Here is a 16,896-nt window from a genome sequence, read left to right as displayed (position 1 = left end):
GAAACCATGTGCCCCTGAAAGTCATTTGTGGAATGACTCTCACCCATGGGCTGCCAATCTGCAAATTCTCTCTAGAATGTCAGCTCTGCTCCAGGCACCAAGGCAGCCTGCGTGTTCACTAATTTGCAGCTCCTTAAATCTCCTACAAAATACCCAAGAGGCTACAGTGTTTCACCAGCTCCAGGAGTTGCAAAATCAGCATCTTAAATTAGAGTCATGAGCAGACAACTGGGGTCTGTTGACACATGTTGAGTGAGTCTCCCTTCCAGGGACAATTATCCCCCATCCCCCACACCACAATCCTTCACCCTCATGCTCAGGCCTGAAGCAACCCCCTGTGCCAGCTTCCCCGAGCCCCAGCTTCCCAGTGAGATCAAAGATCTTAGAAGGGGGTTTCCTGCCATCCGCACCAGTGAGAACAAAGGTAATATGGGAGGAACTGTAGGCCTTGGCATTATTCTCGACCTGCCCGTTCACCAGTTCCCAGGCCAATCAGGCCAAAATGCTTCTGGTTTCCAGAAACAAAGAACCCTACTGCCCTAAGAAAATGGGTTGTTCTAGGCCGGGCGCAGTGGCTCACATCCCAGCACTTTGGGAGGCCAAAATGGATGGATCATCTGAGGTTAGGAGTTCAAGACCAGCCTGGCCAACATGGAGAAAACCTTTCTCTACTAAAAATACAAAGATTAGCTAGGCATGGTGGCACATGCCTGTAATTTCAACTACTCAGGAGGCTGACATAGGAGAATTGCTTGCACCCAAAAGGTGGAGTTTGCAGTGAGCCGAGATCATGCCACTTTACTCCAGCCTGGCACCTGGCGACAGAGCAACACTTTGTCTCAAAAAAAATAATAATAATCAATAATTTAGAGGTTTTAAGTCTCCAAAAGAGATTTTCAAATGTAAATATATTAGTGGTTAGAGACGAGATTTTTTTTTTTTTTTTTTTGAGACGAGTTTCGCTCTTGTTGCCCAGTCTGGAGTGCAATGGCATGATCTCAGCTCACTGCAACCTCCGCCTCCCAGCTTCAAGCCATCTCCTGCCTCAGCCTCCCAAGTAGCTGGAATTACAGGCATGTGCCACCATGCCCAGCTAATTTTTTATATTTTTAGCAGAGACGGGGTTTCTCCATGTCAGGCGGATCACCTCGGCCTCCCAAAGTGCTGGGATTACAGGCATGAGCCACCGTGCCCAGCCTATAGACGAGATTTTTAGGAAACCTCTTCCATGCCTGCATCCTGTTGTAATGGTTGTATCATCTTTTCTTCCAGCTGCTTTCCTTTGCCTGCAAGAAGGGTCAAGATAAGACGAGTTTTGCCTGACTTCTTTGATGTCCTGAACTTTCTGTAGTCCTTTATTTTTCTTCAATTTGTTCATTACAAATTTAGTTTGACATTCGTTTGATCTTTTCAACTGTCTTCATTGCATCAGTAGTTTTATTCCATAGTTCTTGCTGGTATTTGACAGGTTCATTTCTACATTTTTCAAATTCAAATGAATTATCCACTGGAAGCTCATTATTATCAGTTGCTCTACTGAATGCTTTAGTCCACCTAACCTTTCGAGAATTGCACTTCTGAAGTTTTTATGACATTTGGATTCACACAATCTGAACACCGTGCAGTAGCTGCAGATGAACGCCGTGATTTGAGCAGGGTAGATTGGCTCTAAAAGACACTAACACTTCTCAGTACACATGCTGAGCTCACATGGGCCTCCACTGACCAAACATGGAGCTAGAGTCTAGAGGTATCTTGGAATTCCACATTCTGACCTTGTCATTCTTGAAGGAAAAGGATGCATCATTTCTGGATAATTCAGAAAAAAATTCCAATCTTCTCAGTTAGTTTTTAAATGAACAATTCTGTTTGTCAAATTTCTGAATTAACCCTTCTGAATTCATGGGTTTCTGAAACTGGCCGTAAGCAAAAGTCTGAAACCTAGGCTGGGCACCAAGTAACCCATCCCAGGAAGGGACCTGAAGTGTCCTACAGTTGTTTTTCAACTTAGGGGAAACAACAGGTTCCACTAAATCCTGAAAAGAATTCTTTTGTGTGAAAAAGGGCTTGATATACTAGGTTAGACTCCCAAGACAATTCCACATTTTACTCAGGAGGCTTTAAAAAGTTTTATCTTATGAGTAAATGATACCCCCATCCCTCACTTGAGTTGTTTATACAAAAGAGGCTGGAGAATACGAAGTACATTTTTACAGCTGGGTGTGGTGACTCATGCCTATAATCCTACCTAGCACTTCGGGAAGCCGAGACGGGAGGATCCCTTGAGTCCAGGAGTTCAAGACCAGCCTGGAAAACATAAGGAGACCCTGTCTCTATAGTAAAATCAAGAAAACTTAAAAAAACATAAAAGTAGTATATTTTTACTTACCAAGCACCAAATATAAGAGCCATTTTTTTTTTAACCTAGAAAGAGTATTTTGGAGAGAGAAACTAAGGATCAGAAGGTTTAAGAATACCTAAAATTTGGGGCCAGGTGCAGTGCCTCATACCTGTAATCCTAGCACTTTGGGAGGCTGAGGTGGGTGGATCGCTTGAGTTTAGGAGTTCATGATCAGCCTGACCAACATGGTGAAACCCTGTCTCTACTAAAAATACAAAAAAATCAGATGGTGTAGTGGCACATGCCTGTAATCCCAGCTGCTCTAGAGGCTGAGGCAGGAAAATGGCTTGAACCCGAGAGACAGAGACTGTGAGACTGTGCCACTGCACTTCAGCCTGGGCAACAAAGTGAGACTCCATCTCCAAAAAAAAAAGGTAAATTGCTGTGCTGTGATTTAGAAAATTGAGCTGTTTCGAGTATGTATTTGTACAGAAACTTAGTTTTAATAAAATTAGTTTCAAAAGTTAACACTGGTTTTTTCAATCTGTCCAACTAAGAGTTACAGCAGAACAGTATCTGTATGTGAGTGTTTATATATACTAAACATACAAAAATTAGCTGGGCTTGGTGGTGGGTGCCTGTAATCCCAGCTACTCAGGAGGCTGAGGCAGGAATATTGCCTGAACCCGGAAGACAGAGGGTCCAGTGAGCCGACACCGTACCACTGCACTCCAGTCTGGATGACAGATTGAGACTCTGTCTCAAAAAAAAAAAAAAAAAAAAAAAATCAAGGTAGTGGAAGAGGAAGATAAAAAAAGGAATAGAAAAAAAGTTAAAGTCAGAATTCAATGTAATTTGACTCTAAATTTTATGGTTGCCTATGAATCACATATCCCAAATTTTCTTTTTTATTTTTATTTTTTGAGACAGGTTCTCACTCTGTCACCTATGCTGGAATGCAGTGGTGCAGTCTCAGCTCACTTCTGCCTCAACCTCCTGGGCAGCACAAGCGATCCTCTACCTCAGCCTCCTGAGTAGCTGGGGCCAGGGGTGTGCATCACCATGCCTGGATAATTATTGATTATTTTATTTATTTATTTATTTATTTATTTATTTATTTTTGAGACGCAGTCTCACTCTGTCGCCAGGCTGGAGTGCAGTGGCAAAATCTTGGCTCACGGCAACCTCCACCTCCCGGGTTCAAGTGATTCCCCTGCCTCAGCCTCCAGAGAAGCTGGGACTACAGAGGTGCGCCACCATGCCAGGCTAATTTTTTCTATTTTGGTAGAGACGGGGTTTCACCATGTTGGCGAGGATGATCTCAATCTCCTGACCCCATGATCCATCCACCTGGGCCTCCCAAAGTGCTGGGACTACAGGTGTGAACCACTGCCTCCAGCCCCAAATTTTCTTACTCCCAATTTTAATTATTCTGTATTCATTCGGATAACAAAATTTTAACATGTGGTCTCCTTATGTGCCAGTGAGAGAATCAAGTGAGGAGTTGTCATCAAAGGATCACTTGTCCCTTGTCACAGTGTTGACGTCCTAAAGTGAAGTCATGACTGGAAATTCCTCTGAGGCTCCATGAAATCTTTTCCTGCACCTGAATGTCCCTGCAGCACTCTCCTGATTTACTCACCTGCTGCCCCGAGTTCTCCTTTACTAACCCTCAACAACATCAGCCCTTCTGAAGCAGATTCCTTGAACCTAGAATGACAGGGAGAACTCCATGCAGTCTAAGCAGAAAGGCTGAAATTTACATTCGTTATTTTAAAATAAGAAAAATAATCTCTTCTGGACAGGGATTAGAAAGCAAGATCTCTCACAGACATTCAATTTCCCAGTCCTTGTTGATACGTAAGCTAATTTGAGGTGAATATGATGGTTTTTAATGTTTTAATAGACATGCTTTTACTTAATGTATATTAGAAATATATATCTAGAGGCCGGGCGCGGTGGCTCAAGCCTGTAATCCCAGCACTTTGGGAGGCCGAGGCGGGTGGATCACGAGGTCAAGAGATCGAGACCATCCTGGTCAACATGGTGAAACCCCATCTCTACTAAAAATACAAAAAATTAGCTGGGCATGGTGGCGTGTGCCTGTAATCCCAGCTACTCAGGAGGCTGAGGCAGGAGAATTGCCTGAACCCAGGAGGCGGAGGTTGCGGTGAGCCGAGATCGTGCCATTGCACTCCAGCCTGGGTAACAAAAGCGAAACTCCGTCTCCAAAAAAAAAAAAGAAATATATATCTAGAAAAGTGGTAATGATATGAAGTTTCATTTAAGTAAATAAAAAGTGAACCAGTTTTTTAAAAATACAAAGTATTTGAGACCAGCATGACCAACATAGTGAAATCCCATCTCTACTAAAAATGCAAAAATTACCTGGGCGTGGTGGCACATGCCTGTAATCCCAGCTACTCAGGAAGCTGAGGCAGAAGAATCACTTGAACCCAGGAGACAGAGGCTGCAATAAGCCAAGATCGCACCACTACACTCCAGCCTAAGTGACAGAGTGAGACTGTCTAAAAAAAAAAAAAAGAAAAAGAAGATGACTTATTCCACTCGAATTCATTTTTGTAATGTGTAAGCTATTTATAAATAGGTACTTTAACTCTAACATTTTCAGCACACCCCACGGCTGACTGCCACCTGGTTGCCACTTGTCACAGCATAAGCGTGCCTGAGAAAGGGTGGTCTTACAAACTAGTTTGGGTCTGAGATATCACGTGTGCAGACCCCTGTTGGGGAATTTGTGCTATAGGGACTGATTTCCTTATTGCCTCTGACCTACTAATGTCCTCTTTTCTCTTTACACATACAGACTGCTGGGAGGGAACTGCTGTTCTATCTGATTGACCCCTTGTAACCAGTGATGGCAAAGACCCCGAAATCACAAATGTGATCGATAGTACCGGATACACATCATGCTCTCTTGGAGTGCTCTCTCCGTGCTGTTAAGAGTCTACCGTTGCCCAAGTGTAGTGCTTCACACCTGTAATCCCAGCACTTTGGGAGGCTGAGGGAAGTGGATCACCTCAGATCAGGAGTTCGAAACCAGCCTGGCCAACATGACAAAACCCCGTCTCTACTGAAAATACAAAAATCAGCCAGGCTTGGTGGTGCGTGCCTGTAGTCCCAGCTACTCGGGAGGCTGAGGCAGAAGAAGCACTTGGAACCAGGAGGTGGAACCGGGAGGCGGAGGCTGCATTGAGCCAAGATTGCCCCACTGCACTCCAGCCTGGAGACAGAGCGAGACTCCATCAAAAAGAAGAAAAAACAAAAAACAAAAAAGTCGACCAGGCGCGGTGGCTCACACCTGTAATCCCAGCACTTTGAAAGGCTGAAGCAGGCAGATCACCTGAGGTCAGGAGTTCAAGACCAACTTGGCCAACATGGTGAAGCCCCATCTCTACTAAAAATACAAAACTTAACTGGGCACGGTGGCGCGCACCTGTTGGGAGGCTAAGGCAGGAGAATCGCTTGATCCTGGGGTGGGGGGGCAGCGGGGCGGGCAGAGGTTGCAGTGAGCTGAGATCGCGCCACTTCACTGTAGCCTAGGCAAAAGAGCAAAACTCCATCTCCAGAGTCTACTGCTAGTGGACACCTTCAGTCTTCCCAACGTGATGCTTCCACCTTGTGGTTAAAAAATGCTTGACTTGGTTTTGTGTTTTTCAGCTGCTGTTGCCCAAGCTGGAGTGCAATGGCGAGATCTCAGCTCACCGCAACCTCCGCCTCCCAGATTCAAATGATTCTCCTGCCTCAGCCTCCTGAGTAGCTGGGATTACAGGCATGTGCCACCACACCCAGCTAGTTTTGTATTTTTAGTAGTAGAGAGGGGGTTTCTCCATATTGGTCAGGCTGATCTGGAACTCCCGACCTCAGGTGATCCGCCCGCCTCGGCCTCCCAAAAGGCTGGGATTACAGGCATGAGCCACCACGCCCGGCCAAAAAATGCTTGACTTTGAATAGATTTGGTCTTCTCATATGTCTCCTGTAAAATAAATAAATAAATAAATGTGAGAAAATGTGAAAAAGTTTTTATAGGGAGCAATATTTTTCTTAAAAGTTTTTTCCGCGAAATCTTCTCTCTTAAAAAAAAAAAAAAAACGATGTTACAATTCTGACACCATATCAACTTTTAAGGACTACTGTTTTCTTAGAATGTTTCTCTTTTTTTGCCATTGATTGCACAGACAATTTGGGAGGGGGGATTTTAGAAAATCGTCATCAGGGCAGGCACAGTGGCTCAACACCTGTAATCCCAGCATTCTGAGAGGCCAAGGCTGGCAGATCACATGAAGTCAGGAGTTCGAGACCAGCCTGGACAACATGATAAAACAAAAATTAACCGAAAAATCACAGCTACTTGGGAGACTGAAGCAGAAGAATCGCTTGAACCCAGGAGGTGGAGGGTTGCAGTGGGCCAAGATCCAGCCTGGGCAACAGAACAAGACTCCGTCCTTAAAAAAAAAAAAAAAAAAAAAAAAAAAATTCATAATCAGTAAGATTAATGTTTAATGAACATAGTATTCTTTATATTTTTTAGAGACAAGTCTCTGTCTCCCAAGCAGAGTGTACTGGCACAATCATAGGTCATTGTAACATCAGATTCCTGGGCTGAAGAGATCCTTCCACCTCAGTCTCCCATAGCTAGGACTGTGAGTGCAGACCACCACAGTTTTTGAATATAGAATGTCATTATGTTGCCCAGGCTGATCTCAAACTTCTGGCCTCAAGTGATCTCCTTCCTTGGCCTCCCAAAGTGTTGAGATTACAGGCGTGAGTCACTGAGTCTGGCCCAGGATGTTATTTTAAAATTGTCTTTTCAGGGTGGGGAGAAATACCAGATATAGGTGATGGGGAGATGAAGGCAGCAAACCATGCTGCCATATATGTACCTATGCAACAATCCTGCATGATCTGCACATGTACCTGAACCTAAAGTACAGTAAAAATAAAGTCTTTTCATCTTCTAAATCAACAAAAACTTCATAGTTGCTTTCATTGCCAATCAACATCCTTTACTAAATGCCTACTGCATACACCATGCATTTATTTCACAGTTGAAAGGAGATACAAAATGATGTTACAACTTGCTTTAGCAAAAAGATACAAAGGAACACATTGGTATGAACAGAATACCTGAGTTGTGAGTGTATAAAAAAGGCTTAATTCACCAGATGCAGTAGCTCACACCTATAATCCCAGCACACTGGGAGACCAAGGCAGGAGAATAGCTTGAGCCCAGGAGTTCAAGGCCAGCCTGGGCAACATAGCAAGCAAGACCCTGTCTCTAAAAATACATACATACATACAATACAATACACACACTCACATACACACACACACACACACACACACACACACACACACACACACATACAAATTAGCCAGTTATGGTGGCAACAGGCCTGTGTTCCTAGCTAATCGGGCTGCATGTTTGTGCCACTGTACTACAGCCTGGGGAACAGAATGAGACCCAGTCTCAGAAAAAACAAAAACAAAAACAAAAACAAAAACTCGGGGGTGGAAGTAGGGGTTATTTTATTTTATTTTTTGAAATGGAGTTTCACTCTTGTTACCCAGGCTGGAGTGCAATGGCGCGATCTCGGCTCACCGCAACCTCCGCCTCCTGGGTTCAAGCAATTCTCCTGCCTCAGCCTCCTGAGTAGCTGGGATTACAGGCACGCGCCACCATGCCCAGCTAATTTTTTGTATTTTTAGTAGAGACGGGGTTTCACCATGTTGACCAGGATGGTCTCGATCTCTTGACTGTGTGATCCACCCGCCTCGGCCTCCCAAAGTGCTGGGATTACAGGCTTGAGCCACCGCGCCCGGCCCGGAAGTAGGAGTTAAATCAAGGTTACCTAAGATGGATTTGGGGTGATTATGGCCAAGAATGGATGCAACAGAATATCAAATTGCCATTCATTACAAGTGCTTGCTACTTGCCAGACACCATCGTGGGCTCTGTAAATTTAATGTCTCTAGGGCTACTAGGCAAGTAAATACCAGATCTGTAACTTTGAACTTCCTACAATAAGCTTATGAACTTTGTTGAAGCAAAATGGTTTTAGAAGTGAAAAGCAAACACACATTTCATAGTGTTCTAAAAGTCTAAAATAATCCAGTAGAACATCAGAGATAAAACCCAAAAAGCAAGATTCCCCCCCATATTTAAATAAGGGAAGCAATATGATGATAGCTGTAAACTATAACTGAACCAAAAATGGGAAAACCAAACGTAGTAATATCCATTTAGGGAGACATTACCGTGATCTTGAAGGAAGGCCTACTTAATACAGGACGGAGGGCTGGGAAGGTATGAACCAAAAACAGACACACTAAAATTTAACCCTGAAAAATAAATGAAATTCACCTAGAACATAATGGTAATGGAATAAATTTAAAAGGTAAAATGTTGGACCTGGCGTGGTGGCTCACACCTATAATCTCAGCACTTTGGGAAGCCAAGATGGGCAGACCACTTGACCCCAGGAGTTTGAGACCAGCCTGGTAAACATGATGAAACCGTCTCTACAAAAAATACAAAAATTAGGCCGGGCACAGTGGCTCATGCCTGTAATCCCAGCACTTTGGGAAGCCACGGCAGGTGGATCACAAGGTCAGGAGTTCAACACCAGCCTGGCCAACATGGTGAAACCCTGTCTCTACTAAAAATACAAAAGAAGTTAGCCAGGTGTGGTGGCAGGCTCCTGTAATTTCAGCTACTCAGGAGGCTGAGGCAGAAGAATCGCTTGAACGTGGGAGGCAGAGGTTGCAGTGAGCCGAGATTGCGCCACTGCACTCCCACCTGGGTGACAGAGCAGGACTGTCACAGGAAGAAAAAAAAAAAGATAGCTGAGCATGGAGGCTTGTACCTGTGGTCCCCAGCCTCTTGGGAGGCTGAGGTGGGAGGACTGCTTGAGCCTAGGAGGTTGAGGCTGTAGTGAGTCGTGTTTGCAGCACTGCACTCCAGCCTGGTTGACAGACCAAGACCCCATCTCAAAATAAAACAAACAAACGTAAAATCTTGGAATTAGGAAAGATGCTATTTTGATAAATTGGCTTCAAGCTGTTGGCTGGACAACTAAGTTGTAGCATTCTGAAGACAGCAGAGATGTGGGATTGTAGGATTGAAACAGATGAGAGGTAAATCCCATGGATTTTTAAGTCTTTACATGAGAGCTTTAAAGGAAAGCAATAGGAATTCAAGTATGTTTCAGTACCACTCCACATCTAAAGGCAATCAGTTATGGTTTTTATTCAAAATCCTATTACTCTAACAATATTTAAGTACAGCAATCATTTCAGATGCATTATGAGCAAATTATTGAACATGCCTCCCATCTGCTTGCTTTAGGGCTCTTATTTTCTGTTGCCTTTGTTAGTTCATTTTACAATTTGTTACTTCTGAACACCTTTCATGTGCTGGTACTTTCAGATATCTATCTCAAAGTATTATTTGTAAATGTCACGAAGTCCCTATTATATATAACTGAAAGCTGGCTACATGATAGACAATATGATCACAAACTTTTAAACAATTTTTAAGCTGAAGAAATATTTTTTTGTAAATATCAAATCAAAATGTAATGCAGCATTCAACCATAAAGGTCAACTACAAACTTTTCACAATGCCATTAACAACTTCTGGTTACCATCATAAGCCGTAGACCTACCTACACACCAATTATCTTTAAAACCCTTAAATTGGCCAGACGCAGTGGCTCATGCCTGTAAGCCCAGCACTTTGGAAGGCCAAGGAGGGCACATCACTCGAGGTCAGGAGTTTGAGACCAGCATGGCCAACAGGTGAAGCCTCTATCTATGCCAGAAAAACAAAAATTAGCCGGATATGGTGACGGGGTCCTGTAATCCCAGCTACTCGGGAGGCTGAGACAGGAGAATCACTTGAACCCAGGAGGCGGAGGTTGCAGTAAGCAAAGATCACGCCACTGCACTCCAGCCTGGGCCACCGAGAAAGACTCCATCTCGATAAATAAATAAAACCTTTATTAAGGATTTTTAAAATCTTAATTATATGATGGCAAAAGCTACCTGCCTCTGGCTTAGGGGCCCACAAGCTTCTACTTCAGAGCTAGCTTTCTGAGATGGAGGAGTCTCGCTCTGTTATCCAGACTGGAGTGCAGAGGCGCAATATTGGCTCACTGCAACCTCTACCTCCCAGGTTCAAGTGATTCTCCTGCCTCAGCCTCCTGAATAGTGGGGACTACAGGCGTCTGCCACCACACCTGGCTAATTTTTTGTGGTTTTAGTAGAGACGGGTTTTCACTGTGTTAGGCAGAATGATCTCAATCTCCTGACCTTGTGATCCATCCGCCTCGGCCTCCCAAAGTGCTAGGATTACAGGTGTGAGCCACCGCTCCCAGCCAAAGCCAGCTTTCGTTATTGTTTTTGGTATGGTTTTCGTTATTTTTGAGACAGTCTCACTCTGCCGCCCAAGCAGTGGTGTGATCTTGGCTCACTGCAATCTCTACCTCCCTGGTTCAAGTGGTTCTCCTGCCTCAGCCTGCTGAGTAGCTGGGATTACGGGTGCATGCCACCATGCCTGGCTAATTTTTGTATTTTAAGTAGAGGGGTGGTTCCACCATGCTGGTCAGGCTGATCTCAAACTCCAGACCTCGGAGTTGATTCGCCCACCTCAGCCACCCAAAGTGCTAGAATTATGAGCCACTGCGCCCAGCCAAAGCCAGCTTTCAAGACTCAGGTCTCAATGCTTTCATTTAGTAAATTCTTACTGAGCACTTACATTTGTGTATCACAATCAAGAGGTTCCCAGCTTTGTGGAACTTTCAAAGACGAGGCAGACAGGTAAATAGGCAATTATAATCAGGCTTTTCATGCTGACAAGTGGCAGGGTGGCTAGCCCAAACTCCTCTCCTTGTCCCAGCTATATGCTATATAGACTATTCACGATCACTTAGGCCAGCTTGCCATGTGACCTAAGTGAAGACAGGGTGAACAAATCCTTTCTTACTCCTACTAACTTGGAACATCATTCTGTCAAGTTGCTCTCACTGGAGGCTCCTATCTGCTTCAAGCTGCACAGTGATATTTCTATTTCTAAAGTGGGCAGGCATAGCCATTCCAGAAACATTCAGACTTGTGCCTTTTGTTACCCAAATATATGATATTCAAACAATTTCCATTTTAACTCATTAAAAAATTGTTTAAGATCAAATAATCACATTCTTAAAACAACTCTTAATCACTTAATAAATCATTTATTTGTAAATCAATACATGTGTACTATACAGAACCTAAGAATTTAGATAATTTTAATAACCCATAAACATGTTGCAGATTTAAATTTTGTATAAATAGCAGTCATTGCATACATATATCTTATGTGTACTTTGTTTATAATCACATTTATGCTACACTCCTCAGGAAAAAAAAACAGATTCTACTTGGTTCAACTTCAAATAAGGCTTTGAGGAACTCCAGGTAAAGTACTAATCCCTTTGGCCATTGGTTTCATATGTCAATGTGTGGGTTTCTTTTTAAGCAACAATCTAACAATGTACCATTAGTAAAACTGCTGTGCAAAATTATCCCTGCGGCCTATTCTAAGCTTACAGTTCAGTTGATTGTATTGTAAGTATATATAAATCACATACGGGGAAAAACACTAAACCAGATAGTTATTTTCACTATTTTGCTTAAGATTCATATTTAAATACAAATCAAGAAGTTAATCTACACAGTTTGATACTTTTTACATTACAAATGTTTTATAAAATTTTAAACTGATACATAATTGTAAATATTTATGGCGCATGTACTGTTTCAGGTACAATGTGTATAGATCAAATCAGTGCAATTAGCACACCTATCAACTCAAACATTTATCATTGATTTGTAGCAAGAACGTTCAATAATTATAGTCACCCTACTGTGCAATAGGACATCAGAACTTATTCCTCCTAATTAATCTCTGTACCCATTAAAAGTTGTTTTCTAGGCTGGGCGCGGTGGCTCACACCTGTAATCCCAGCACTTTGGGAGGCCAAGATGAGCAGATCACAAGGTCAAGCGATCGAGACCATCCTAGCCAACAGAGTGAAACCCCATCTCTACTAAAATATAAAAATTAGCTGGGCGTGGTGGCACACATCTGTAGTCCCAGCTACTCGGGAGGCTGAGGCAGGAGAACTGCTTGAACCCAGGAGGCAGAGGTTGCAGTGAGCTGAGATCACGCCACTGCATTCTAGCCTGGAGCCTGGCAACAGAGCAAGACTGTGTCTCAAAAAAAAGTGGTTTTATGTACAAATACTAGACAGATGTTCTACCCATACATTGTTTTCCAAAATTATTGTGTGGCTTTTTTAAAGAAAACCACACAACAAATTTTAAAAGGCACTGAGATACATCTCCTTCTAGATCACTGCTAGACTTGAAATACAAAGCTTGTTCTACCAGGAATCACAAGTTAGAACTGAGTATTTGCCAAAGCAGAAATTATATAGCATCGTTTCAGACAAAGGTTATTCAGCTCTCCTTCCCAACTATCTGTCAGAAGAGTTAAACCAGGTCAAAACAGTCCAGCAAACTAGGCTTCATCACATAAGGCTGTTTTGTTCTAAAATGCTAATAAACCAAAACAAGAAATATTAAACTCAAAATATATTATTTGAGCTATTTTCATACAAACTGTTGGTTCCTTATATCCTCCCTTCTATAACAATAAAGGGCATTTTTACTGCTAAGGAAATTTTATGTCTATCACTAGCTATAAATTTTTTTTTTTTTTTTTTTTTTTTGGAGACGGAGTTTTGCTCTTGTTACCCAGGCTGGAGTGCAATGGTGCCATCTCGGCTCACCGCAACCTCCGCCTCCTGGGTTCAGGCAATTCTCCTGCCTCAGCCTCCTGAGTAGCTGGAATTACAGGCACGCGCCACCATGCCCAGCTAATTTTTTGTATTTTTAGTAGAGACGGGGTTTCACCATGTTGACCAGGATGGTCTCGATCTCTTGACCTCATGATCCACCCGCCTCGGCCTCCCAAAGTGCTGGGATTACAGGCGTGAGCCACCGCGCCTGGCCTTATAAATTTTTAAATTTTGTCATTAGTTATTATATAAATGTTGCCTAGTATCACTAACCAAATGGCATAACCATTTTGTCATTTCACTTCTGCATTTACAAACAGAATTTTCATGACTTACATAAACATATCTATCAGTGAAGAGTTAATAATGAAATGCAATCTAATATCCCTATTATCTGATATTTTATAGATAGCAATGTAGGTGATTTTTTAATCACCTTTCATTTGAGTGACCTTATATAAAAAATAAATCAGGCTGGGTGCAGTGGCTCATGCCTGTAATCTCAGCACTTTGGGAGGCCGAGGCGGGCAGATCACGAGGTCAAGAGATCAAGACCATCCTGGCCAAGATGGTGAAACCCCGTCTCTAATAAAATACAAAGAAAATAAGCTGGGCACAGTGGCACACACCTGTAGTCCCAGCTGCTTGGGAGGCTGAGGCAGGAGAATCATTTGAACTCAGAAGGCGGAGGTTGCAGTGAGCCAAGATTGCGCCACTGCACTCGACTGGCACCTGGCAATAGAGCAAGACTGGCTCAAAAAAATAATAATAATTTAGAGGTTTTAAGTCTCCAAAAGAGATTTTCACATGTAAATATATTAGTAGTTACAGATAAGATTTTTAGGAAACCTCTTCCATGCCTGCATCCTGTTGTAACGGTTGTATCATCTTTTGTTCCAGCTGCTTTCCTTTGCCTGCAAGAGGGGTCAAGATGAGTTTTGCCTGACTTCTTTGATGTCCTGAACTTTCTGTAGTCCTTTTTCTTCAATTTGTTCCTTATAAATTTAGTCTGCAATTGTTTGATCTTTGCATCTGTCTTCACTGCATCAGTAATTTTATTCTTCAGTTCTTGCTGGTATTTGACAGGTTCATTTCTATATTTTTCAAATTCAAATGAATTATCCACTGTAAGCTTATTATTATCAGTTGCTCTACTGAATGCTTTAGTCCACCTACCCTTTCAAGAATTGCACTTCTAAAGTTTTTATGACATTTGGATTCACACAATCTGAACACCGTGCAGTAGCTGCAGATGAACACCGTGATTTGAGCAGGGTAGATTGGCTCTAAAAGACGTAACACTTCTCAGTACACATGCTGAGCTCACACGGGCCTCCACTGACCAAACATGGAGCTAGAGTCTAGAGGTATCTTGGAATTCCACATTCTGACCTTGTCATTCTTGAAGGAAAAGGATGCATCATTTCTGGATAATTCAGAAAAAAACTTGCAATCTTTCCAGTTAGTTGTTAAACAATTCCGTTCATCAAATTTCTGAATTAACCCTTCTGAATTCACGGGTTTCTGAAACTGGCCTTAAGCAAAAGTCTGAAGCCTAGGCTGGGCACCAAGTAATCCAGCCCAGGAAGGGACCTGAAGTGTCCTACAGCTGTTTTTCAACTTAGGGGAAACAACAGGTTCCATTAAATCCCGAAAAGATATTTTTGTGTTAAAAGGTTAGGCTTTTGTGTGAAAGGTTAGGCTTGATAAAATAGGTTAGACTCCCAAGACAATTCCACATTTTACTCAGGAGGCTTTAGAAAGTTTTGTCTTATGGGTAAATGGTAGCTGTTTTCACTGGTAGCATCATTACCCACGCATCCCTTACTTCAGTTGTTTATACAAAAGAGGCTGGAGAATAAGAAGTACATTTTTACAGCCACGTGGGGTAGCTTACGCCTATAATCCTACCTAGCACTTCTGGATGCCAAGCCAGGAGGATCCCTCGAGTCCAGGAGCTCAAGACCAGCCTGGACAATATAAGGAGACCCTGTCTCTACTGCAAAAACAAAAAAAAAGAAAAAAAAAAGTAACCCATTTTTATTTACATAGCACCAAATATAAGAGCCAATTTTTTTTTTAAACTAGAAAGAGTATTTTGGAGAGAGAAACTAAAGATCAGAAGGTTTAAGAATACCTAAAATTTGGGGCCGGGTACAGTGCCTTACACCTATAATCTCAGCATTTTAGGAGACTGAGGGGGGTGGATCACTTGAGTTTAGGAGTTAAAGACCACGCTGTCAACATGGTGAAATCCTGTCTCTACTAAAAATACAAAAAAATCAGATGGTGTTGTGGCTCGTGCCTGTAATCCTAGCTGCTCTGGAAACTGAGGCAGGAGACTGCTTAAACTGAGAAGGTGGAGACTGCAAGACTGTGCCACTGCACTCCAGCTTGGGCAACCGAGTGAGACTCTGTCTCAAAAAAAAGCAAAGAGAAAAAACAAAAAACTAAGTCTTTCCACCAATTTCCCTTTACATGAAAGGTACTAAATAAGTTACATTTAAATGTCATATACATATATTTTAAAAAATAGATAATTCTCATTTAAGACAGAGTAGAAATTATTTAAAATTTGGGGTTGTGGTAAAGAATGAGCTATTCAATTCAAATTATGTTAAAACCCAAATACAAAATAGACACAGAATGAAATTTTCTTCAAAGTAAGTATTTACTATTTCACTACCAAAGTAGGTAAATTATACTAAAGAGAAGAAATCCATATGGACTGAGGCAATTTCTCACTTTGATATATGTAAATAAATTTCATGCTGTCTGAATCCTTAGGGTTAATTATGTAGAAATATAGTTCTCTTATACACAGGGCAACTAGGGGAAATAAGTTAGCACAATCATTTGAATTGGTTGTCTACATACTGGGCAGGGCTTATTCCTTTTCTTTAGCTTCTTTGCACATGTAAAGCAGGCCATAAGATGTCCTGTTTTGCCATGGACAATGCAACCATTTTTAGGTCGACCTTGACAAATCACACAAGGTTCAATGGCATTAAGGGGCAAACTAGATTCCATACTTTCTTCTTTGTCTTGTGTTTCTTCCCTTTCAGACTCTTTCGCATCTTCTTGGCTGCTATAAATAATGCTACTAGAAGTTGACGGCTGAGAATAGTCCTCACTTTCTTGTGACTGTGAGGCTTGTGTAATTTTATCTTCATTTTCCTCAACACATGACTCTTTGGAATCATTCACTGTAATTTTTTTACAATCAGGAACATCAAAGCCCTCTTCAGCTTGTGTTGAGTTTTCCAGTTTGGCTTTCTCAGAGATTTCCCCTTTATCTTTCCCTTTATCTTCAGGAAGCCAATTCTCACGAAGGGCCCAACATCTGTTACAATGTGACGGAAGCGGGGGATTCATTTCATTGCATGAAGTGCATTTCCAATAGTCCTTCAATGAAATAAGACACACAGTCAGTTTCTGTAACCCTTTAACTACTACTCACAGGAATTCTAGCAACTTTGCTATGTCTAAGGTAAAATATACCACACAGCTCAATATTCAGTGTTTCATATAATACAGTCACCATGTACAGCATGAAGACTATAGTTAGTAATATATTGGTATACTGGATATTTACTGAGAGTAGATTTTTTATATTTTTGCCATACACACAAGAAAGGTAACTATTCAAGATAATGAATTACATTAATTTGCTTGACTATAATGATTTCACTA

The 16,896-nt window shown here is 42.0% G+C and overlaps 1 protein-coding gene across 2 annotated transcripts in view; it reads right to left on the bottom strand.

The window, feature by feature from the left end:
- Window positions 1-9,587: 9,587 nt before the first annotated feature.
- MDM2 (MDM2 proto-oncogene) overlaps window positions 9,588-16,896 on the bottom strand; it is a 46,180-nt gene continuing 38,871 nt past the window's right edge. For both annotated transcript variants that reach the window (XM_010337290.3, XM_003926552.4), the window contains exon 11: window positions 9,588-16,608. In XM_010337290.3, the coding sequence (XP_010335592.1) occupies window positions 16,033-16,608 (576 nt within the window). In that variant the 3' untranslated portion in view covers window positions 9,588-16,032. The remainder of the gene's footprint in view (window positions 16,609-16,896) is intronic.

Source organism: Saimiri boliviensis, chromosome 7 (assembly GCF_048565385.1).
Source record: "Saimiri boliviensis isolate mSaiBol1 chromosome 7, mSaiBol1.pri, whole genome shotgun sequence".
In the NCBI taxonomy this organism is placed as follows: Eukaryota; Metazoa; Chordata; class Mammalia; order Primates; family Cebidae; genus Saimiri; species Saimiri boliviensis.
The sequence above is the reverse complement of the archived record's forward strand: the minus strand, read 5'-3'. Positions and strand labels throughout refer to the sequence as shown.